Here is a 24,693-nt window from a genome sequence, read left to right as displayed (position 1 = left end):
GCTCGCGGAAGGCCCGCCCGCCGACCCGGAAGGCCCGGCCCAGGCGGCCCCGGCCCCGTCACTGTCCCCGTCCCTGTCCCTGTCCCTGTCCGTGCCGAGGCCCACGGCTCCCACCCCGCCGCCGCCATGGGGAAGTCGTTCGCCAACTTCATGTGCAAGAAGGATTTCCACCCCGCCTCCAAGTCCAACATCAAAAAGGTGAGAGGGGCCGGAGGGGACCGGGCTCTCGGCATCGCAGCGGCCCGAGCGGTGCTCCTCACCTGCCTGGAATGGCACTGGGCTGGGGCAAAGAGGAACGAGGAGACAGGGAAAATAGTTAAGAAATACTTGAAGCTTCGGGTTTTCTTGACCCCAAGTGTGTATGACTGTCGCATTTTCCGGGCTCAGGCTTTTCACTTGGTTCTCAGGATAAGTAGGCACTGTGCACCGTCCAAGAAAACCCCACCTGTCACGATGTGCCCTTGTTTTCCTAATATTTCGGACCTGCTTCGCCCTGGTTGCAGGTGTCCTCCCCAGAACTATGTCCCTGAGGGGATCTGGGACTTAGGGTCTGTTGAGATTTCGCCGAGGAAGGGTCACTACACGGAAGACAGTGGCACTCCCAGKGTGCTCTCTGAGCTTACTTTTCAGTTTCTAAATTTTCTCCTGTCTTTTCAGTGTGTAAATGTTGTCGGGGCTTGGAGTTTCTCAAAGTTGCTGCTATGGAAAGTTAATTTGTTAAAATGCTGGRTGAAAATAATATATTTTATGTTATTAGAATGGTRATCATCCCTCGTTTAGCATTTTCARTTGAGTAAGCCAGTTATTTATACATGAATATATTTTACAATAGTTGTTTTTTTCGTTTAAAGTAGAAATTTAATTATTTTAACTAGGTGTGGATGGCAGAACAGAAAATCTCATATGATAAGAAGAAACAAGAAGAATTAATGCAACAGTATCTGAAAGAACAGGAATCCTATGATAATAGGTGAGGATTGGCTTAATATCACGTACTTCTTCCCACTGTCTTGTTTTCATAGTGAAGGTCATATCGCTGTGAGCAATTTGAGGGATTGTCTCTCATTGACTGTAGTAGTAGGAGGGGACAGTGAGTCATTAAGTGATGTCTGATTAAGCAGAAGCCACAAGAAGTTTTTTAAAGTGGTTTGTGTGTGACTTCTAATTAATTTCAAAAAATGTAACATTGCACRGAACAGTAGGTAACCTTGTAGAAATCTGTTTTTCATTACTCTGGAAATGTTATTCCAGTTGAGATTGAAATGTGTGATTTTTAGTACACAATGGAGCATGCAAAAGCATTGGCTGGTTTCTCAGTTTTGTTGATACTCARATTTAGTTACTCGCATTAAGAAATTAAAAAATGCTAGTTATCACAACGATTTCATATTGCACTTTTCTTTTTTTTGTGAGTATTACCAATGTGACTGTTATGTGTGTAACACCCCAAACTGCCCTTTTTATTTAGGTTGCTTATGGGAGATGAACGTGTGAAGAATGGTCTTAATTTCATGTATGAGGCCCCACCTGGAGCAAAGAAAGGTATTGCAGTTTCCTGATTGAGGGCAAACAGTACTGCGAAGCTAAAAACCTTTTGAAGAAATAAGCACAATGTATTTTATTTTAAAATAACATACTCATGGTGAGGTAATGATAGAAGGTATGATTTTTTAATTCTTTCTCTGGTAATATGTGGAAGCATACATATATATATGTATAAAATGTAATCATTTTGCTCTCAYAAAACTTAAATTTCTTTCAAAGAGAATGGTTGGGGTTCTTTTAAGCAACAGTTCAGTGTGAAGGGAAAAAACAGATAAAATATCTTTTCAGGAAACAGCATAAATTCTGTTCTTGATGAAGGGTGTTTCTTTGACTAATTATAAAGCCATTGGATGAGGAGGACTAGATCTTACCAAGGCAATAACTCAGACAACACAAACCTGTATTTTGACCCACTCTCCTTTGTAGAAATAGTAGGTTGCTTTTGTTTATAAGTTATGCCCATAATTCATCTTGATGCTTGTCGAACATAGGAAATTACAGAGCAAGAAATAAATTACCAGAAGTTACAAAAATAATAAATACTAAGATTCACTCAAAAGTGCTGCCTGACCTGTGTYTGGTGAGTCTGACTATGACTGTTTAGTAGTGTCATAAATGGAAGTTAGTAAGTACCTAGTGGGCACTTGTATCAGTCACTTTATTTTAGCAAAATCTGAATGGAAGTGCAGAACTAAGAAAATGTATTCYCTTTAAGAGTTAACAGGTTCCCTTTAAAATGCATCTTTCCCCTTTGCACAAATCACTTGGAAATGCTYGGATGAGCTCATTCTTGTAGATGAAGTTTTGCAATTATTTAATTTTAGAACCTATAATAGTAATCTCTTAAATTTAGAGGAAATACAATTTGAAAGTAGCATTTTTTGCTGAACTTCTTTTAAAAAATAACTTAAATGTAAGTATTGTTGCTACTGTTGCAAAAAAAAGTTTAGTTTTTTATTAGTATAAGAAATCAGTATATTTTTAGAAGATGATTCTGSATTTACAGCATCTGTAACTATATAATAAAGGGCAGTCTATTTAAATAAAGTTATTTCCTGAGTATTTGCACTATTGATTAGTATAAACTGTAAAATCTTTTGTCTTTAGCTTAGGGGAGGGAAACYGTCTGCATTTTATGTATGAAATTAATGTATCATTTATTTTCTTTGCATGCTTTCTGAAAATTCAAAGAGGAAACAAAAGAGGTATTTCATTACATCATTTCTTTATGTTTTCTTCTTATTTTCTTGAAATGTATTCTGAAAAAATTCAAACTGTTTTCTGGTTTATAGCAAGAAGGAGAGACTGAATACAAATTTGAATGGCAGAAAGTTGCCCCGCGAGAAAAGTAAGATATCTGGATTTTATCTGAGYATTTTTTTCATATTATTTACTTTCATATACTTTTTTTTTCCTCCCCTTTTTTCCCCCTGTTTTATTTTTGAGCTGGACACTTGTGTAATCTTGCCATGTCCTGATCCTTAATTAGTAAAACCTGTAAACCTGGAACTGTTTCCTTACTCAGCTTTATTTTTGTTTGACTTTTACATCCATATTTGAAAATGCTTTAAAAACAATGTTTACAAGAATTATACCTCTGAAAYGGGTGCAAACATAACAACAAAAAGTAGTATTGTATATGATGTTTAAAAAAAAAATAATAGCAAATTGAGTATGTGTTTTCTTTTGTATTTGTGTAACAGATATGCTAAGGATGATATGAATATCAGAGATCAGCCATTTGGTATCCAGGCAAGTTACATAAATTTCACTCTGTGGATGTCTTGGGTGTATTTCAAATGTTGTCTAACTGCAGCACGTTCATATGGACTCTCTTAATTTTATCATCTYTTTTTCAGTGAGTTTAAAAGCTTCTCTTATGCTTAATAGCACAGATATTTCTGTAAATGTTAGACTGTATTGTTGACTAAATCATGTCAATTGACTTCGTTGCCTTTAGGTCCGGAATGTGAGATGCATTAAATGCCACAAGTGGGGTCATATAAACACTGATCGAGAATGTCCCTTATTTGGCCTTTCTGGAATCAATGCAAGTTCAGTCTCCAGTGATGGCTCAGGTATGCAATGAATGGTTTTTAGAGATTCTGGTTAGACATATGGGTGGAGCTCATCATGTTTAATTTTAGAAAGTTTATGTTTATCATATTTCAAAGAGTTAATRAAAGCTGGAAAACAGTTAATTCCAAATGTAGGATGCACAATTTTGAGTGAATTATTTCAAGTTGCAGGGAACTAATTTTCTAATTAGTAACGCATTTGACAAAGATTCCATATTGCTTTGTCCCTATCTGTGCCAAAACCTACAAAGCTGCAACAAGACTAWATCAGAATGACAAAATCTGTGTCACCAGAAAATGAGAGGATTGTCAAAGACTGTCCCAGTCAAGTCAACTGCATGGATAAGTTGGAATGTATTACTATATCTTTGTTAATCACTTGGTAAAAAGGAGAGGTTTGTGGGGTTTTTGTAATATGTAATCGTGTTTCTATAAGTGGGCAAGCAATTGAAATCTAGATTTCCAAATGCCTGCTTTCCTTTCATCTGGCTTCTTCTTGCTTCTTGAGCTACATTTTTTTTTCTTCTATTAGCTTTCTTGTTACTTGAAGTTATACAGCAGTAAGTGCTAGATTAGGTTTGAAGAAGTGGGTATAAATATTCAAATTGAATACTTTTTTTGCCTACAGTATTTTGTTTTCTATGAGTTGACYCAAGTTTGTAATGCTTTTAAGCTTCTTAAAATAGGGGAATGTTAAAGAAACATCAGATAGTGTGGATGAGTCTTCAGCCTTGCTGTACTCTRCTTTAAAGTCACGTGCTGAGTCTTGGATTTTGCAGGAATACCATTACAGTTGCACACTTGATGGTATCTGCTTTTCTTCTGTCTTCTTCAGGTTATCTATTTTATGTAGTAGCTCTTAGTTTTGTTGCATATTTAGCCTACCAACAATCATGGTTTTCCAAATTATAACTCTCTGTTATTATAATTATTATTATAATTTTCAGGCCACTTAGACACATAGTTTCTTTGGGATGAGGCCTGAAGGAGTTAAAACAAGTGGTGCCTCTTACTCTCTTTCTGGCATTGTCTGATGATTATGCCATGGTATTACTCATCCTGTAGTTGAYTTGCTCAGCCTTTCTATTCAGTAGGTTACAAAACTAAATCACTTTCTTGCATGATTCTTATCTTARAAAAAATTGTGCTTGAGCATTTTGTTGGTGGTAAAATTATATTGTGTAGCTCTTGTCTTGCATGTCAGATATGCTTTTGTGCTACAGAACTCACTGTCCACACCTCTGTTCAAATGATGGGGGTAAATTTTAGGAGTGTTTGGTTGAGAAAGCAGAAAACATTTGTACATGCGTGCACAAACCTGAACATACATGCCTTAATGTTCATTACAGTGTAATTCAGACACTTTGCAGTGTCAGTAGAAAAATAACTGCTTGTTTCAAACCTTACTGAACTAACTAMCTAGGTGTAGGCAGCGTTTGACTGCTCTGGGTGTTCTCCACTGGCTTTTCAAACCATCTTTCTAAGCCTAAAGAGAGCATTTAGCATTTATGATGAATTTTGCATGAAGGGAAGTGATGTAAAAGTACTTAGATGTTCTCAGACTGTGCCAGTGCCCTCTCATTTTCAACTCTGGAACTTAGAAGACAGTGTGCTATGCTGAGCTTAGACTTTTGTAGGCTGAGAAAGGATTTTTAGGGAATAGGGGTGGGCGACAGATCAGGATTTGTCTATATAATTTGTAAGACACTGTTCTTGGATATGAGTAGTCAGCTGTAATGATACTGCTACTTTGTCTTTCGTTTAGGGAAACTATGTAAAAACACTGTAGGTAAAGTTTAAAGTTCTCRATTTAATAGCAAATACAAGGCTTAGAGAAAGTGGTAATATTAATTACAACATGAGATAAAAGGTTGTCTGCTTTTTCTAGCCTCGGGAATACAATCATTTCATCAACTTCCCTTAAATGTCATCTGATTTAATAACAAGTKAAGTTACACTCTTTTGATGACTTCTGGAAATGTGTATAAATGAAGCACTGCAGTTAAGTGAGAACACAAATTCTTGAATTCATGTCTTCTCTTACGACTTATAATTTATCCACRTGGTATGTTACAGTTTATACCACATATTAAAAAAAAAATTATATTGAAACCCTGACAGCAGTCCTATGTTGGCTGGGATGGAGTAAGTAATTACTTTGCACTGCTGAGAGTTCTTCCCAGTTGTTACAGTGATGCAGATCTGCAGGTAGCTCTGTTTCTGCAAGAACTTCTTCTGTTGCMCTGCACAATACATGTCCTCAAGCTSTGTTTCTTCCTGCTTCTCTTTATCAGTAATTGCACTCCTAAGGTGCTTTCTAGGCTAAATTCCTGATTATTTTTTATTGCTTTATAGTACTGCAAAAATGTCCATTGCCACACTGTTCTTTAGACTAGCTAAAACTTCAGAACATACCACTGAAGTGGACAGATATTTTTTATGAGATTATCTTTGTATGAAACTGTTCTGTGTTTTCTGAACTGATGGTTTGGTTTAAAAAATCCCTTGCACCTGAAACATGTTGAATTGCACATGAATTGCTTCCCAGACACTCCCTCCTCCATATGTCCCAAGTGTCTCCTCATGCTTAGAAAGCTGGTTTAAAGCATGTAAATAGTCCACAGTTTTCATTTATCACGGTTGCCAGCACCAAAAAAAAAAGTACTTGGCTTCTAAGTCAGGTAAAGTTCATTCGGTTTTTTGAAGCTGTTTGTTTGTTTCTAAAATGTAGAGGTTAAAACACATGCCTTCGGACAAAGCAATGAATAGGGATTTCAGGGATAGGCAGTGATTACTGCTAGTATATAGCAGGTCTGGAATATGTATTAAATATATTTTTAATAGCTCAGTGTGTTAAAATACGTTTGCAGTGAGCTCTCAAAGAGTTGAAAAACATTAGGCTAAATTATTAGAGTATACAGTACTTTCAAAGGTCAGAAAGTATTGCCATATTTAGAAAGTAGTTGAAAACTTCTTTCTAGCTCACGTTTCAGAGAATTGAAATATAAATATAGTCTCATGAATGAAAGGGTACAGCAGAGAAATRTAATGTTCCTCTTGACACATAAAACTGATGACAATTGCCATTTTGGTTTTGATGTTGAATATTTTGTATGCACAGACCAGTCACAGACTTCAGTTTTCTCCAGTGAAACAGTTGTAAGGCAGAGGGTGTCTGTGACACAGAACTGTGCTCTGCTGTCTGTCAAGGTTTGATATACACTGCAGTGCTTCAGCAAACAAAAAYAGTTACAATCACTACCTTAACTTGGACATGGTGGCTTGGTTATTTTGCTTCTGGGACCATTTTACTAATCTAGCTGGTAATTCATACCAAAAAAAATAATCATCTTACCATTAAAAAAGCACCTATTGAATAATATCTCACCAGTGAATAGAGATTATTTTTGCAATAAGGCAATTTCAGTGGATGTGGTTATCATGGGATAATCACACCCCTGGGGTACAGCCTTGTCTGTAATCTCCCAGGAGTGTAATTATTGCATGATAACTGCACCCCCTGGTGTTGCATTATTTCTATTATGAAATTCTTAGTTTTAGCTATAAAGTAACTTACTTTGATCACTGGAAACTGCAAAGTACTGTTAGAATGTTCCAGCTGTGAGGYTTAGTGAGACCAACTTAGAAGATTTTCTCCTTTACAAAGGTAAATTAGGCAATCAAAATGCTTCTTTGGGCTAAACTGATTTACAGGGTGTTTTACTGACAAAATCCTAACTTTTAAAGTTCAGACAAGATGAAAATACTGGTTGTGCTTCTGTCTTTACATGCCACCGTGTATATGTGCATGGATAAAATACGGAATGCGTACCAGCAAAAAACCCAGATTGCTAGYATCACATATTTTCCCTGTTTTTACAATCCTTTTTTATCATTAACCAGCAGCATCTGTTGGAGTTCGTGAGTTTTTGGGKTTTTTTTTTGTGAATCCTGACACCCTGTTGACTTGGTTGGAACAGAGATCATTAGATGTCCTGTACAAAATATTTTGAAATGATGCTGTTATTTCACTTCAAAATTGCCTACAGCTTTCTTGGTCAGTTGATGTTAGGACAAACTGAACACCTTTCTTTTCTTTCCCTTCTTCCCCTTCTTCCCTGCAAACAAACTATTCCATTCAGTGATGGTTTGGGCAGGTGGGGGGAGGGGTTACTAAAAAGTATGAAAGCTTGAATGCTTACAGCTGTTATTATATGGTTTTAGRGTGGGTTTAAGAACCCACTATGGATCTATTACTTTCTTATGAAGAACGGTATCTTCAGAAGTGAGGCAAATGTCTGAAATGGTGTGAATAKCGTAGTTAGAAGTGGGATGGTAAGGTTAAGAGGTGTTCTTACGCTCTTGGCCTATGAAAGCTAAAATTGGATAGTGCTGGGCATCATTCTCTGCCATAGACTACTTTGAATGTGTTTACAGCTGACTGGCTCTGTATGTGATCTGTGCTGTGGAACTACAAAGAAAAAAGTACTGTAAAGTTCTTAGCATGTTGTGGTAAATTCAGGCAAAAAATGGTAAAAGTCTAATGGAGCCTATCTAAAGATAAGGCCAGGTAGTGGCTGGCCAGGTGCACCTTTCTAAAGGCTCATTWGCTGGCTCTGGGGTCTGTACCCTCTCTTTTCATCACCTAAGTACACCTAAATTCATTGTGGGTGTTRTTTCCATCCATCTGTAACTCACTATGTTCCACTGATTTTTAGTTTTTAGATGAAATACCTTTCGATAGCAATCATTGAAATTATCAGTCAAAAGGAGACAGCAAAAAAGGAAATCTGTGTTTATGTYATGTCTGTATCTCGCTGCAGTTTTCCAGTGACAAATACGGTACCTTGTTTCCCARCAAAGAAAAGTCTGCATTGTATTGGGAATGCAGTAATTTTTTTGAAGTGTTCTCTTGAATCTGTAATAACAAAGAAAAGGTATTTGAATATTTTAACTGTGAATATTTGTATAAATGGTCATCTGTAGAAATATRCAGTGTGTGAAACCTTCCTTTGTGATCTGCAGCTGAGACCTTTGATTGGGAACAGTAGGAACCTTAACTATRTCTTCACATAGTTTAAGAACTGTCACATTTTAGAATAATCCTCCATTTAYGTTTCAGAAGCCTTGGTATTTGGTGTGAATGCATAGAATACAGATTCTATTAGAAGTCTTGTGCTTAGCATTTAAGCAATAAATATGGATTCCAATAACAGTTTGATAATGTTAAATGAGTTTTACTGCTCCAAAAAAGTAAAAAAGAAACTCAGGTTTCTCTGAAATACCATTTCACAAAAGCATGGCAAATTACACTGAAATTCTGTGCTGAAGTGTTAAATACAGTTAAACTGCAGACCCTCTGAAGAAGAGCTAATTAAAAGCCAGAGGTTTTAGTCATTGATTTCTCTCAATGCCAACTGCAGCAGTTGCTTTGAAGTGTAAATACGGTCTGAATGCACTCATCTCTGAAATAGATGGAAAAATTATCAGTAAAAGATGATTGATTCTGAATTAGTGGAGGCAGCATAAATTTACTGTGTGTCATGATCACATAATTTTGATAATAGTTCTTTGTCCTTTAGATAAAATGTCTACTCTCGTCTCTGTCACAACCTCAGTAAAAGTTCATAGACTATGGAGTATGATTAAGATTAGTCAGTAATTTCTTTCCATTTTTGCTCAAATTCCTTTTAAGCCTTATTAACAAAAGCCATGGAAAATTCAGTGGACAGAACAAGAAAGTACATGGATGTATTGACAAAACTGTCTATTCTAATTTTAAAGTTAGTTTCTTTTTAAAGCAAAACCTAAAGAGCATTTTATCTTTTATTATGTCTCTGCTACCACCCAGAAAAGGTAGCATTCTGAATTCAGAATATATTTRTCCTTCATGTGGTTGTGTGCCAGACTAAAACCCACCAGCAGAATGGTTTTCTAAAGCCTAGTTAATTCAAAAGAGGCGTTTATGTACTTCTTAAGTATTTATTTATTTTCTTTTCCGCAGCGAAGTGTGGCTTTAGTACCACTGTTGTGTAGAAAAGATAAATTGCAGTTTGGAGGAGTTACAGCCTCATGTGGTCCAAGCTGCATACAAGAAAGGATGAACACAAAGGATGTGTTTTAGGCCTGCTTTGTTAACAAAAAATGTGTAGCAAAGAAGAAGAAGACTTAAGAGTATCTTGTCCTTGATCCATAAATTAATTTTTAAGCATGTTAGTATGGAGTTTACTGAGCATGATATATACTGGCAAATTGATAGCAGATACATAAATAAGTGTGCTATGTTTACATTTATGTTCATATAAATTATCTCTGTTTTACCAAGTCAGGAGAAGTGTGATGGTGGTGATGTTCTYAGATTAAAATGATCATATCTGTAAACTTAAAGATATCTCATGCCAGAACACATACTCAGAATGGGGAAGGTATGGAAAAACCGTATTCTAAATACTCTGTATTGATGATACACAAAATAAGCATTGTTAAAATAAAGGTAAATAGTTGCAATTAAGATCATATCATAAAGAATCTACTTCCTTTTCCAGTAACTTTTATATGGTGTAGTCTATTTAATTTTGTAACAATATGTAAAATACAAAACAAAACATACTTACACTCTTAAATATCTTATAGTTCTGTAACTGCAGCCACAATGTAAGTATAAATGGTTACTGTAATTTCTCCTGCCATAGATGGCAATAATGTTTACAATATTATTGTTTCTTATGTCTTTGCTTTCCATATATATTGCACAAYAAAAATCCATTTAAAACTTGATTGATTGTAAAGAATAATTCAGTTTGCTTATCTGCACTGGTGACAGTAGTGAAARCTTTTATTAGTAAATTGRGCAAATACTGTCAAGACTATGCATCACGAGTAGGTGGAAGTAAAACTGCTATTTTTGGTAATACTGGCAAACATAGACATTATGGTCTGTCCTTACTCCACTGRTGCTGTTGCAGAAAATGTGGTATTTAATCACAGTAGCATACTGTTCCCTGATATTAAGTAATTTGAAAAACGTGCTTTGCACATAGTAATGGAGGCCTGGTGTGTTACAGCTGGCATTGCTCTCCTAAGGGTGCCCATGACTCCTAAAGGAAACATTCACTCTGCATTTGTAGTTTCAAGAGAAGTACAGGCAGAATAGAAAATTAATTGCAACCATAGGTTTCTCTTGTTTCTGGGGCAGGAGTGGGGTAGTAATGTGGGATGGGAGAGTTTGCTCTAAGGTAGCCACTTAAGTAATTGAAATCCAGAATTGYATTCCCTTCCTGATTGCTTAATAGAAGCAGGACTGATTCTGTTAAATTCATCTCAGTTATGTGATRAGAAATCAGAGTGCTCTTTGTTCTAAAAAAGCAAATTTACAATATGTTATAGAAATSCTAATAAGATATTCTTCTGCAACCCAGTGTAATTGATGCTCATATATGCCCGCGAAAAAAATCTATTTAAATCTCTTCTGTTTATTTAATTGTACAAGTATTATAAAGATGCATGACAACAGCCATCAAGCTTGGGTTGCACTCGGGTAGTGCTTTGTGAAAATTCAAATCCTTCTTTCCACGCTTCATTACAGGTTTTGAGTTTCTAGATTTTGTGCCCCAACTCTTTCAGTTAAATAAGCTATCTGAATTCTATCCTTAAATAGTATCTTAATACAAGGTAACAGAGAGAATTAATGCAGCAAGAACTTCTACAGAAAGTAAGGAGCAGGAAGAAACTGTAACCTCTTTGGGTTGACAACAGTGTTTCTTGAGAATTATAAYAACCACAAAAAGTAATTTTAAAATCCTTTGGTGGATCATTCACTATGGAGATATTGTTATGCACATCCTTTTTATAATTTTAAGTACCTGTAACTATAGAAAATGCAAGAAGTTGTTAGTTGTCTTAATGCATARAAATAAATGTCATGTTGACAAGCAATTAATTTTGCTACATAGCAAAAAGCTTTTCCAGAACTATGAATAGTTTAAAAGTGGATAAATGTTTCAGTTTTAACCAAGTGTTGTCTGGGTAAGTTTTGAAGGTTTTTTTCTTTTTTTTCCTATAAAAATGCAAATTTCAGAAAATAGCTTTGACAGTCATTCAAAAATAGCAAGGTACTGTATTTAAGTTGTTTYAGGAAGAATAAGAAACAGATGATGAAGCATTGTAACTTTGAATTTATTTTTAGATTGCTGATGAAAGAATGCTGAGAGACTAATTGTCAGAAGTTGTAGCAATCAGCTATTTTTACAGGATTCCTATATCTAAACTTCTGCCAGCTCATGGTATATCATCTCTAGAGGTTTTCACCTGCATGAGGTCACAGAAGTAGCTTCTTCTCAGGCTGTCTCACAAGTCTGTTAYGAATGTGTGTATGAGGAGATTGATTTTCATAGCACATAAACTATTTTTGTGCCTGATGTAGGAGTGATTCTTTGCAAGATGATGGGTGCTGTTCAAGAATAATAAGCTATCATCATAGCCAAAGATTGTAGCCAACTGAGAACCTCTCAGCTCAGTCTTACCATGTTTTRCAGCTGATGACTCAGCTGGAGCATAGGGCTACTGCTGCTAGGGTAGTGGCTAGTGCTGCTTTGTCTGACAGTCTTGGAGGTCGAAGACATAAGTGTGGTCATAAGCCAAAGGCAGGCTGAAAAGATTTACCACTTTGGTAACCTGGTTGCTGCCAGGCAACCTGGTGGCATCAAGKTTTAAGCTTTAGCTGCTTAATAGGGAAGCCAAGGACACTTCTGAGAGGTTGAGTTTTTCAAATCTCTGCTAAGTGGTTCAGGTGTTAGGGTTTCTTTTAAGCAGGTTTTGTCTCTCTCATTTACATTAGCCARGAGAAATCCGTTTAATTTTATAGTGTGGAAATGGGAATGTGATCTTCTATTCAAAGATTTAGGCATCTTTTAAGAGTCTGTGAAAAAAACATCTCAAAAGGAAGTATGTTACAAGCCTTAGTGCTGTGACATAAAATAGCTGTCCCCAGGATTCCTGAGAGACCTCARCCTGTCACTGATATTTCAAAGCTAATCAGATCTGCTTATCAACATCATTAAAATGTAAGTCAAAAGCAGTCTGTTGAGGTGTGGATGGGAGAAGAAAGTCACAAAGCATTTGATTCCTTTGATTCCAAGCAAAGGAGTTTAGTTATGAGAATAAACATTTTCTTGATTCTTGTTTTGTTGCAGAAGGTAGATAATAATAGAGGTTTACATAGAATGGCTGTGCAGGCATTGTCAAATATGATGTCTTAATTGAACTTACCAACTTGGACTTGTAACCAGRTAGAAAACAGTCTCTTTAGACTTCCCAGATCAGAGATTGTTTTCTCCCTGCTCTGTCCCTACAGGTGTCTTGCTGTCATTGGGCAGTGGAATTTCTAAGAAGTTTAGTGGCATCAGTTGTTAAAAAAATAGTGAACAGGTTCACTTGTGTCATTCCCTCAAAAATGTTAATGTTTTCCAAACTGGAAAGATGCCAGTGGTGCTCTGGACAGCTGGCCATGTCATGCCTGGCTGGGGTCTGCACACAGAAGTCTTGTGAAATAGGATTGAGTTTTGACTCTGTTTCCATTTATGGGGTTGGTTTATTTTCTGAATCTTACTTCCTTGTGTTTTCTAAAACCTTTAGTTACATTAAAAATAATGYACTTAAGAAAGATTCTTGGAGATTCTTGCTTTTCATCACAAGCCCAAATACTGTTTCCCTCACAACTGAAGGATATAAAAAACAGTAATGTTTTTTATATTAATAAATATAATTTATATTTAATTTATATTAATAAAATTATTTCATAAGCCACTTTAGTCTCAAGTTTCTGTAGGTGCATTTATTGCGGCTTGTTTATGTCCACAAAACAGGAATAACAGTAGTTTGGTAATTCTCTTTATCAGGGTAATACTGCATTGCAACTAAAATACTGTAGGTGGAGCCATGAATTTCTCTTTGACATCATTAATATAAAAGGAAACAGATGCACAAAAATCAGTAGTATTGTGCATTCATTACAAGCTTTTGCTGTAAAAGAGCAATTTATTTTGCTTACCTCTTTCCACTGTTATGCACAAAGAATGCCAAAAAGATTKGTTTATGGAAAATAATTTTGAATTCTGCTTTTGAAGGCCAGTATGCCTTCATGCCTCTCTGGTCTCAATTCTGACCGTAGTCCTCATAGGGATCCACGAAGTTAGGACTTCTGTCTTAGTTCTTTAGCAAGCCTCCTGTATAGATCTGGACAAATTGCATTCCTTCCATATCTGATACGCATCAAAATGTGTACAGTGCTGAAACACTGAAGGGGAATACCTCAGWAGTTAGTTAAGTTACTTCATTAAGTAGTGGCTCCTACTGACTTTGAATAATAGAGGTATTCTATGCTTCAACTGGTCAAGTGTTTTAGTTTCTCTGGTATGGAGAAATCTTCTTTCATGACCCTATGCTTTGTCTCCATTTGGCGCCTTCATACAGGGTTTTTGACTGAATTGTATGGCTGTTTTATATGGACTTCTCAAATCAAGGCCTATTCTGGTACCAAATTCTGTCGTTAGGTGAATGTTGGTTTCTGTTCCAGCCAGAGTAGATTTGGGCAAGCAAACAAAGATTTTAAATTTGGAATATGCAAAAATGTAGACACTGGAGCCTATAGGCATTAGTTGTGAGTTTACAATTACACTATAACACATAAAAAGAAAAAGCACTTTTGGTGAAGTATAAGAGGGATGGGAAATAACCCCCTACTTAAGAAAAATGTAAACTCGAGGGAAGACTAAAACGTTTTGGAAACTCAWTTAAGAATTCTTTTGCCAAGCAGAATAAGGAACTTGTGAAAAGAAAGTGATTAATGCAAGGCTTCCTTAAACCATTTCCTCCTGCTTTACATGTAGGCCTGTTTGTTTCTGCAAGGTAGTATATTACACAGGAAAACTTTCAAAAAGTAAAAAAAAAAAAAGAAAATACTTAGTTCTTTTGAGAAACTGTTATATTACTTTCCATATATTTTTTATACCAAAACTCTCACTATATTTTCCATACTCATCCGTGCTAAAAATCTGTGAGTTTTGTCTGTCTTCACTATTATGAAACTCTTAAACCACAAAGCAGTGTCAGTACATTACATAAGGCTAATTAATCTCATAATTTGCAGTAGTTTACTGAGCTAATAGTGAACACTTGCTCCATACCCTGTCTTACATTCCTTTTCATTTGTATTTACCTTACACAGTTCAATGACTGTAAGTAAGCTAGTGAGGGAAGTTGAAGGCCAGGAGTGAGTTACAGAGTTTATAAATTAGGCAGTCAAATCTGAATGATACAAATRATACATAATACATCCCGTATTTTACTTCTTGGTTAGATTTGTGCAGAGAAAGAAATCATGTGYCTAATGCCAAACCACCTACTCTAATGAAAAATATAGCATGGTTTTTAAGCTAATAAGACCAAAAATCACTGAGGAGATAACAGTCTAGAGGCTCCGTATATTTGGTGATCCCTAGAATAAGTAAGGACCTAGATATTTTTCACATGTTTATTTATATTCCTTGTGTATTCTTCTAATGTTACCTTTTACATTAAAGTTCAAAAATTTCTGTAATGAAAAATGAGTTTTTAGTGACATAATAGAGGTGCATTTTCCCATTGTTTTAAAGGAGAGGAGGCACCTGAATCTTATTTAATGTGCTTTATTTAGATCTCCTGTGCTTTTTTACTAYAATAAAAATATATTACTAGACTTAYCTAATATATTGTTTGCAACATGACAAAGTTACATAAGAGAATCCCCTTGTACTTAAAGAAAAATGCAATTATTTTCCATTCTGAATCTTCAGACTGCTGTTTTAGAAAATCATATCTGATTATTTGCTCAGCAGAAGATTATTGCGTTGATTTAGCTGTGATTTTACTTAACAAAGCTTCAACTGAATTCCTACTGTGGAGTCCAAAAAAGGTAGAGAGATATAAATGATACATTCAAACTGTGATTTTTGTGAACAGGGCCATCAATGCACCCCTCGGAGCTAATAGCGGAGATGAGAAACAGTGGGTTTGCACTGAAACAAAATGTACTGGGGAGAAACTTGACCGCAAATGATCCATCACAGGTAATACCTTTTTACCAGTAAGCTGAAAATGTCTGTAAATCTAAATGTGATTGCTTGGGAATTGTTTCCAAATATGCATATCCATAGGAAAGCTGAATAGCTATACCAGTTGAAAAATGTCAAAAAACTTACAGTTTTCTAGCTTTGTTTCATGCAGAACGGTGAATCATAGATTACTTCTTTTAAAACCACATATAATAAATTAAATCCCTCTTCTGAGTGACTAGAAATTGATTTTTTCATAAAGGGATGGTTAGGGCTTCTGCTGCATGTAGTTCAATACTAGTCCCTTTGGATGAAGTTGGAGGCAGTATGCACAAATAATTACTGCCAGGAATGCTGTGTCTAAAGGGKTTTTTTCACTTGACTCACTATGGTTCCAGTTATTATTTCTGGGAGTGAAAAAGATWCAGTTGCCTTAGACTGCATAAATTATATTATTAATTGGAGGTGCTTTAATAAAAATGTAAAATGAAAGACACTCATTGAAATAACCTTTGTTCATATGGCAGAATAGTCAAACCACTAGTAAAGAGAGGATGACTACAATCTGGTCTTGAAATTTTCAGTAAATCAACAGTTTATTGTGTCTCCATAGATGGATGCACCTTTGCCTTTAAGAAAAGCTATGTACCCCAAAAAATGTAGCATATGGGCACTGTTAAATTAATCATGGTGATAGCAATATGTTTGCTTTATGTTAGGTGTGCTGGGGTTTCTTTGTAAGAGCTTTTAAATCTTTATTTCTTTTTCCGTCTTCTGAGTGTGGCTAAAATTAAGAACATCACTGTAAAGAACTGTAGTGTACCTGGCGCACATGATTTGAGGAATTCAGGGTCTTCAAAGTAGTTTTGCTTTGCTGATTGCCTTACTCTATGTAGATTATATGATTACAATATTTTGCATTGCTGGAAGACTTTGTGCACATTAAAGACCAGTAACACAACAGTGAAGTAGATGTGTTACCCATTTTCCTAATGACTAAACCGAGACAGAAAAGTAATTTGCTTAAATTACTCTGAGTTCAAGCAGGACTAGCATCTTACCTATTCATCCAAGCGTGATAACAATGGAGTGACTTATCCTGGGGAATCGTGGGCTCCAAAATTGGCTCATTTTTATTAACTATTTCAGAAATGTCTCTAGCAGTGATTTTTTCATATGTTAGTAATAACTCCTGTTGTATAACCCCCACATTATAACACCTACTCAGCTCTGAGAAAGAATGTCGGGGTTTTTCACTTGTGCTGGGTATTCTGCTCTAACCAGAGTATCTTAGGCTGGCTTAGTAAAACAAATATATTTGTGTCTATGCAAAAATATGGTACATAGAGGCGTCGCTTTTCAAACAGAAATCTGAATGAAGGTATTAATTTTATATGTAAGAACCTAATGTCTCACTSCATTTTTCTAGGAATTTGTTACAAGTGAAGGAGAGGACGATCCTGAAGTTGAATTTTTAAAATCACTGTCAACCAAACAAAAACAGAAACTTCTAAGGTATGTGTGGTACCCAGTGGAGGGGATATGTATCACCAGTAGTTCTGAGTCTATCCATGATTGTCACTGTAACTCTTTGGTGCCATTCAGCACCATCAGTAGAGAAAAAATCAACTTAGTTTAACATACACTTGACCACAAAAGGCAYTATGCAGTGTGTTTGTTTAATCTGCTTGTTTTATTTTAATCAAGTTTTGATGCTTTTAACTGGGGCATCCTTCCAATTTAACTGGGATACTGAAATACTAATTGACTCACTAAAGATGCTGCRTTGGTATTTTAAAATATTATTCTGCACTCCATTGTTTATACTGACTTCTTCTGTGATTAAAAATTCTGTGTTCTCTGTTCTTGTTTATTGGTTTACCATTTGACAAAGTTTATCTTGTCACTGTGGCAGAACTGAACCTGACCCTGTGCCCCAGGCCAAGGTTGGCCCAGCTGCCCCCTGTGCTTGTGTCAGGGTTTGCAGCTCACTGCTGCCTGCAGGTCTGACCTAATGAGGTTCCCATACTTTGCTTTTATCCACCTGATTTTGTGTGTCAGGTGACTTACAGGTTTTTTTGTCTCTCTTAATTTGAAACATTATCCTGAAATAACCTCAAATTTTTAAAATCAGAAATTCTAATTACTGACTGGTAGTTCCCTACACACAGGCAGATAAAACAAGCTTTAAGGTTAAAAGATGTCACTTATTTGGGGGAGGGGGGAGAGTGGTGGGAGGGAAGGTGAATGGTTAAGCAGGTACATGAGTAGGTAGGTGCATATGTATTCATTTATGTAATAAATAATTCTCTGAAAATAGTCAGCATATTTTATGTTCATTTTAAGTAAAGAATGTGTATGTAGTTAATTTAAAATGTTATTTTTGTTTGAACTTCTGTTGGCCCAACACATTGAAATTTTTATAATCCTTTGTATTTTGAAGTTGAAGTTTAGTAAGTAATAGTAAATATTTGGGTCCTTTAGGTTTTACTTGTCTGAAGGGATTTTCTTTTAATATAATGGAAGCAGTTTCACCGCAGTTGCTGATTTTGTGAGCATAAATACAGAAAGCAAAATAAAAACTGCATGAAAGTTGGTGAATAGCAGTAAATGCATGTGCATGATTGAATATTGTATATTTTTAGATAGAAAATGCAAGTTTCTAATGGTGAAAAAAAGAGGTTACTGAAAATACCTGTAATACCTATATTGTTTGCCTAAAGAACTCAAAGATGTATGTTTTAGTCTCAGTTTTTTCATCATTAATAGAAAGTGAATACTAATTCATTTTTAAAATAAAAAACACAAACAAACAARAGCAGCAATGATGTTCTAAAGTCTCCAGAGCAGCCTGACAAGGGAGGAAAAAAGCACTTCTGAATATATTTATTCCTAGTTACAAGGYCCAAATTGACATCTCTTACTTATCTTTTTGAAAATTAAAGAATTAAAAACTCCTATTACTCCTGTTTTGAGGGACCAGCTCTGGATTACATACTAYGGGTAATATCAGGGTAGAAGTTTTAAAATAATACCTTGCTGAAAAAGGAAAATAATTCAATGTGTTTTTATGGAAATTAATGTATTTRATGTGTAGGTCATCAGAAGTAGTGAACTTTAAAAGACAATGACTTTGTAGTCTAAGATATCCTAACATGTCTGACTGTGCCACTCTTATTTTGAAAATAAAAGGAAGTTGGATCGTCTAGAGAAGAAAAAGAAAAAGAAAGATAGAAAGAAGAAGAAGCAGCAAAAGAAAAAAATCAAAACTAAACACAAGAAACATAAGATGAGATCCTCTTCCTCATCCTCCAGTGAGACTTCAGTAAGCAGCAGTGATAGCGAGACTGACAGCAGAGATAAAGCAGCACAAAAGAAGATGRATTCTAAGAAAAGAAAAAAAGACAAGTTTTCAGAGGCTAGCAGCAGCAGTGATTCAGAAGGAAAGGCAAAAATGAGGAAGGAAAAACTTTATGAAGATCTCTCCAGTAGTCACGGTAACAAGGACAAAGATAGGGAGAAGTACAGGCTTTTAAAGCAAGATAGTTCTGCAGAGAACAACAAATGGAATTCCTGTGAGGGGGAAAGAAAGTCCACAAGCAGATACCATAGCACCAACACGAGAGAGACTGAAAGAAAGGAGAAGGATAGTAGAAGCCAAAACATGAATGAAGGGAGCAGGAGAAGCCCGTGCTCAAATCACAGCAGTTCCAGGCAAAGGCACATAAGAAGAAGTCCAAGTCAAAGCCCTGGTGAAGAGCAGCACAGGAAAAATGAAACCAGAAGCCCCAGCACAGAYAGACACAGAGAGAAGAAAAAATGTAGAGAAGGCCATGGGGACAAGGGCAGTAAAGTAGAACACAGAGAAAGGAGCAGACGCAGTAGAAGCAGAAGCAGAGAGAGGAAAAAAAATAGATAGGTAGAGGACAGAGGCAAACAAGAATTTCTCTGAGTTTTGATGAATACCTTTAACAAGGGCTCAGTTACGTACTGCTTTTCATTTTCCGACTTCTGTAACTAGCATTTCCTACATAAAGCAAACAGCATCAATTCTATTGTGTTGGAATATTTGTAAATTAGGTATAAACATTAAGGTATTTTTTTTACTGTCTAAATATGCTTATTGGCAAATACCTCTTGTATACATGCAGTAATTCATAGACCTGATTTTAGGATTTTAAAATATTTAAAAGCTGTATGTGATACTCTGGTTTCGTCCAYGATGATTTCTGTTTAGATACATCTGTGAGGGGGAGCAGAAGAAGAAGCCTGGGATACGCTAAATGCTGACAAGCATTTGAGATAGTTCTGGATAAGATCACTGCTTCMGATATCAAAGCATTGTCTTGTAGAGGGTTTTGTTTTTTTCATACTGAAACATTTTTCCTGAAGTTCCCTGTAAGAGATCAATTTCATGAGTTAAAACAACAGACATAGTTCACATAAGTATAGAGCCAACATTTTTTGGCCTCCTGCAGTGTACAGCTTGGTCMGGGCTATCTAAACATCTTGAACCCCTGTTGGTATGTTTCAGTACAATGTCAAGTTTTTGTTCAATAATCTCTCAAGACATGAAAGGAATATTTACTGCCTGAACTGTTTCAGGTCTTTCATTGTTTGTGGTAGTAAGTTAGTGTAAATAGTAACCCTTYCATTTTCATAAAACTGTGTTTTTAATGCTTGTCAGTCATTTTCTGCATACATTGTTATGAAGATKAACTCCATAATAAAATATCTTATTCTATAAAACCAGTTATAATTGCAGTCTCCTTCAGAATTCTCAGTCAGTGCAAATGCACAGGGTAGCTCTTCACAATGTTTTTATTGCAAAGGAAAGGATTCTCTGCCCTTTCAGGATGGCAAATGGAAGTACATTCATTAGTGGACACGTGAAACAGAGTCACTGTACTCAGTATTCCAGCAAATTTCTTACCCTCCTCACTCACAGGACAAATGGGACTATCTTTTATTACCAGTCCACTTCTGCTTCACTCAGAAGATTTTCAGCACTGCGCAGAGTATAATAATACATGGTGAAAGTGACCTGGCTTATCGTTTAAGTGCATGTGAAGAGTTTAAAAGGGTGAACCATTAAGGGATGTCACCTTTTCAACGTGTCTGCATTAGGTTGCTCTGGGCATTCTTGCTGAAGTAGCTGGGAGTTAAAGAGCCCCTGCAGTAGAGTCAGCCCCCCTGTATTGATGCATTTGTGGAAGCTCCGATTTAGGAAAAAAAGGAGGAGACTGCCAAAATACCTGTTTTAGCAATCTAAACAAAACTTCTTGTGAAGGATGTATTATCCTTCTGTGTAAGAGAAGACAGAGTAATGTGATAGGGGAAAAGGCATATTCTGGTAGAACATTTTTGTCTTAAGTGCAGCAGGAACGATAGGAATAACTGGAAGGTGCCTCCTCGTTCCAAGGAAGGGTTTCTCTGGTTGTTTAGTGTTTGGCTCAGGAATCTGCCATCCACAATGGAACTGACTCCCACCTGAAGAAGAGTGGACAGCTTGACATCCGTAGCTCTAGGCTTTTTTGTTGGCTCTGTAGTTTACTCCTTCCTATGTAGCTAAACAGTCTATCATGTGTATCCTGCCTTTTCGCATAGGAAAAGACWAGCAGAAAAATCATTATATTTTGGATGTTATCTCAGACTCCGTGCRGAAGTCCTTTGAAACAAGCCGCTCATCCTGCCAGGTGTTGCTGTGGAGGCAGTGTCTCACTGTCAGGCCAGTTTGTGTCCCCGCACGGGTACGGAGGCGACCCTCGGGACCCAAGAAGGCGGCTGCRGGAGGGTGGGTCCGCCCTCGGCACCGCGGGGCCGTGGCGGGGAGCCCCGGGCAGCGGGGGTGTGCTTAGGCGCGGTGGGGCGGGCCGGGCTCGGCCCCGGGCGGTGCTCACCCGCTGTGCCCTCACGGGCCCCACCGGCACCGCCCGCGGCGCGGGGAGGCTGCGCGCGCCCGGCCCCGCCCTGGCCCGCCGGACCGTGAGGCGCCGCCGCCCCGGGCCGAGCGCCGCTCTTGGCAAAGCCGGCGGGGCCCGGCAGGAGGTGCTGTCGCTCCGCGGATGGCGGTAAGAGTAGCTCTGGTGATAACGTTATTTATTTCCGTAAAAGCCGCGGAATAGGGTTAACCCKCTGCGGGGCTGAGCGGCGGGGGCCGCGGCGACGTGAAGCGGTTCCCTCAGCCTGGCCGGGAGGACAGGACCCGGGCCGGGACTCCCCGGAGCCGGAGCAGGGGCCGGTGGCTCTCCTGGGGCGGGGGGCTCTGCTTGGCCCGGGGACTGGGGCTGCGGCGGGACTGGGCGGCTCGGCTCCCAGCCCCGCCGGGTCCTTCGGGCGGATCTCGGAGCGGGCAGGGGTGGGGGGAGTTTCTGGCGACGGGTCCCGCGCCKCTTTTCGGTTGCGCCGCCCCGTCGGACTCATGGCTTAGAATTAACGCTGAGCAATAAATTACTGCTACTCCGAAAGTAAATCGACGGGTGACTCCCAGCTAGGGCTCCTGCTCGAATCGGTACAATAAATATCCCTGAAGGAAGCTCTCTATTTATGTTGTCATTGATTAATTCTCGCTACCTCATTTGATTTCGATTTAGAACGATTTGATTCTAATTTAATTAGCATGTAATTTAGATGTACATAATTACTGTAATTATGACATTCAGGTAAGGCAGCTTTAGGCTGAAAGGCAATTTCAAATTTTCTAGCAGCCTACTTTGTGCCGGGGAGCGGACAGGGACCCCGCGCCCTGCCAGCCAGGTACCAATTAGCACATCTCGGGAGCAGCGCTGCCGCGCGTTTGTGGAACAACAGCGGCGCCGAGGCGGCGGCGGCAGCGGCGGAGCCGCGCCCGGGGTGTCCGCCGGGAGCCGCGCCCGGCCGCAGGTGCGGGGCCGGCCCGCGGGGCCGCGCGGAGGTTGCGAAGCGAGGAGGGCTGAGGGCCCGACCGCCCCTCCGGGTGGAGGCCGGGGGAGCGGCGAGGCCGAGCCGGCTGCCCGGGGTGGGTGTGTGCACGGTCGCGGCGGGTCCGTCCCGTCCCGCCGTCTCTCAGAGAAGTTCGCGCTATCCCGCCCGCTCCCAGGGGCCCTGCCTGGCCCCGCCGCGCCCCCGGCCAGCCCCAGCCGCCGCGGTCCCCCGCGCTCCCGCCGCCGGCTCCTCGCCGCGGCCCGGGCCGTGCAGCGCCGCCGCCCCCTCGGCCGCCCCGGCCGCACCCCCAGCCCGCGCCCGTGGCTGGAGCGCCTCTAGGTGGCGCCCGGCGGCCGCCGTGCAGCCCCGCGCGGGGCAGCGCCGGCAGCGTCCCGGTGTGCGGGCTCAGTCTTCTTCCTTCTCTCCTTTATTCTGATGTGTGAAGGATGTTATTCCTTGATGAAATTTGTAGCTAAATTATTCTCACTTAAAATAAACACTTAGCGCACCAATTACTCTGAGGGGCGGGCTGTCTGTTAGCTTCCCTTCATCTGCGTTTTGGAAGGGTGGGAGAGGATCCTGGCGAACAGATAATGGCAGCAAATAAATTACAGCTCCCGCAGATAAAGTTTCCATTTGAATTGAAAGACACAATTAAGAAGCTGTCCAGGCACGAGATCGGGTGTTTATATAATACCTCATTAGAACAAAAATATTAATGTTACCTTTTAAGTGTAAAACGAGCCGTTAGGTCTAGTAACTCGCCGCGGGGGGCAAGGGACAAGCTTCCTGCGAACGGAGGACGTGGCGATCGAATAACATTTATTAGATAATTTTTCCTGGCATTTTACCTGCATCCRTCTGTGGTAGTTGCTGTCTCTGTCTGGTTGTTTGCTGTGTTTTAACGGGCTCACGGAACAGGGTTGAAGTTGCTGTCCGCGGGGTGTGGGAACGGACAGCAATAGCTGGAGCGAGATGTAAATGGGCGCTAGCCTCAGCTCACGGACAAACCCGGGACGAGGGGGGACAAGGCGGCGGGGAGTCCGGCTTCTTCTGTGGCTTCCTTCCCGCCGAAATAACACCCCTCTTGTTCCTGGTGCTTTCCCGCTCTCGGGTAGCGTCCTCTTACTAAAGGGGTGAACTACGGATTCAAAGACCGAAATCAGATTTATTTTTTCGGTTCTCACACCGTTTGTTCTTCAGGGTTTTTTTTGTGTAGAAGTTCCCCAGACCATATAATTATCCCCAACATTTACGAAAGAATGGTGTCATTTATTTTTTAAAAAGGTGACACGCTTTCTATTTTCTTGGTTAAACGAACCGGCTCTGCGGCCCAGGGCTGCTCCCTTCCTCATTTCTGGGGAGTCTGTAAATGATGGACGTTTTCTGACCYGAAGGGGCAAAGGCAATGCAAAGAGGTCCTTGATCACTGAGCTGAGAATTGTAACCCCGGCCTGGCAGAAACTGGACCTGGATGGTGTCCTTTGATGTATTTTATTATAAATCGAAAACAAAGCTGACTTCTGCCCAGCACCCCGCGCGGGTGCATTCCTGCGCAGCCCCCAGGCCGCCCGGCAGGGAGGAGAGCCGGATCCCGCCGCCCGGCCCGCTCTGTGTGTTACCGCCACCCGAGCGCGTCCCCTGCGCCCGCTCCCCTCCCCGGCCCGCGGCGAAACCTGCCGGCACCCGGCCGGGAGGAAAGACACCTTGCCGGGGTGTTTTTGGCCAGGGAAAGTCCGGAGCRGCTCGCGGGGAAGGTGCTGTCGGCAGCTGTGATGCGAGGTGCCTCTCCCGGGAGGCTCCCTCCCCTTGCCCGCGGAACGGCCCGCCGGGCTCCCACCGCCGCCCCAGGGCACTGGCGGTGTCGGCACTGCCTGGCCGCTTTTGTGCAACAGTGGCGCGGAGGAGGTGGGACGCGGTTATTAGTATTCACGGCAGATGTATTTTCTTTAACGCAACGTCTTTATTCCAGTTGGTGGCCGACAGYAGAATCCGTTTCTCGATGCTATTTGCATTCCCTATTTTATGGAGGATTAAAATATTTGTATTCATCCAATCTATACCGGGCAGAGTAAATT

The 24,693-nt window shown here is 39.4% G+C and overlaps 1 protein-coding gene across 1 annotated transcript; it reads left to right on the top strand.

The window, feature by feature from the left end:
• Positions 1–24: 24 nt before the first annotated feature.
• CIR1 (corepressor interacting with RBPJ, CIR1) lies at positions 25–20,472 on the top strand. The gene is made up of 10 exons (XM_057363678.1): positions 25–198; positions 876–970; positions 1,469–1,542; positions 2,737–2,750; positions 2,838–2,893; positions 3,249–3,297; positions 3,506–3,623; positions 15,621–15,727; positions 17,142–17,227; positions 18,905–20,472. Exons 1-10 carry the CDS (start codon positions 127–129, stop codon positions 19,629–19,631), a joined length of 1,398 nt encoding a protein of 465 aa, XP_057219661.1. The 5' UTR covers positions 25–126; the 3' UTR covers positions 19,632–20,472.
• Positions 20,473–24,693: the final 4,221 nt, after the last annotated feature.

Source organism: Malurus melanocephalus, unplaced genomic scaffold (genome assembly GCF_030028575.1).
Source record: "Malurus melanocephalus ecotype Western Australia unplaced genomic scaffold, MMel_1.1 scaffold_30, whole genome shotgun sequence".
Lineage (NCBI taxonomy): Eukaryota > Metazoa > Chordata > Aves > Passeriformes > Maluridae > Malurus > Malurus melanocephalus.
This window is presented reverse-complemented; position numbering and strand designations above follow the sequence as displayed.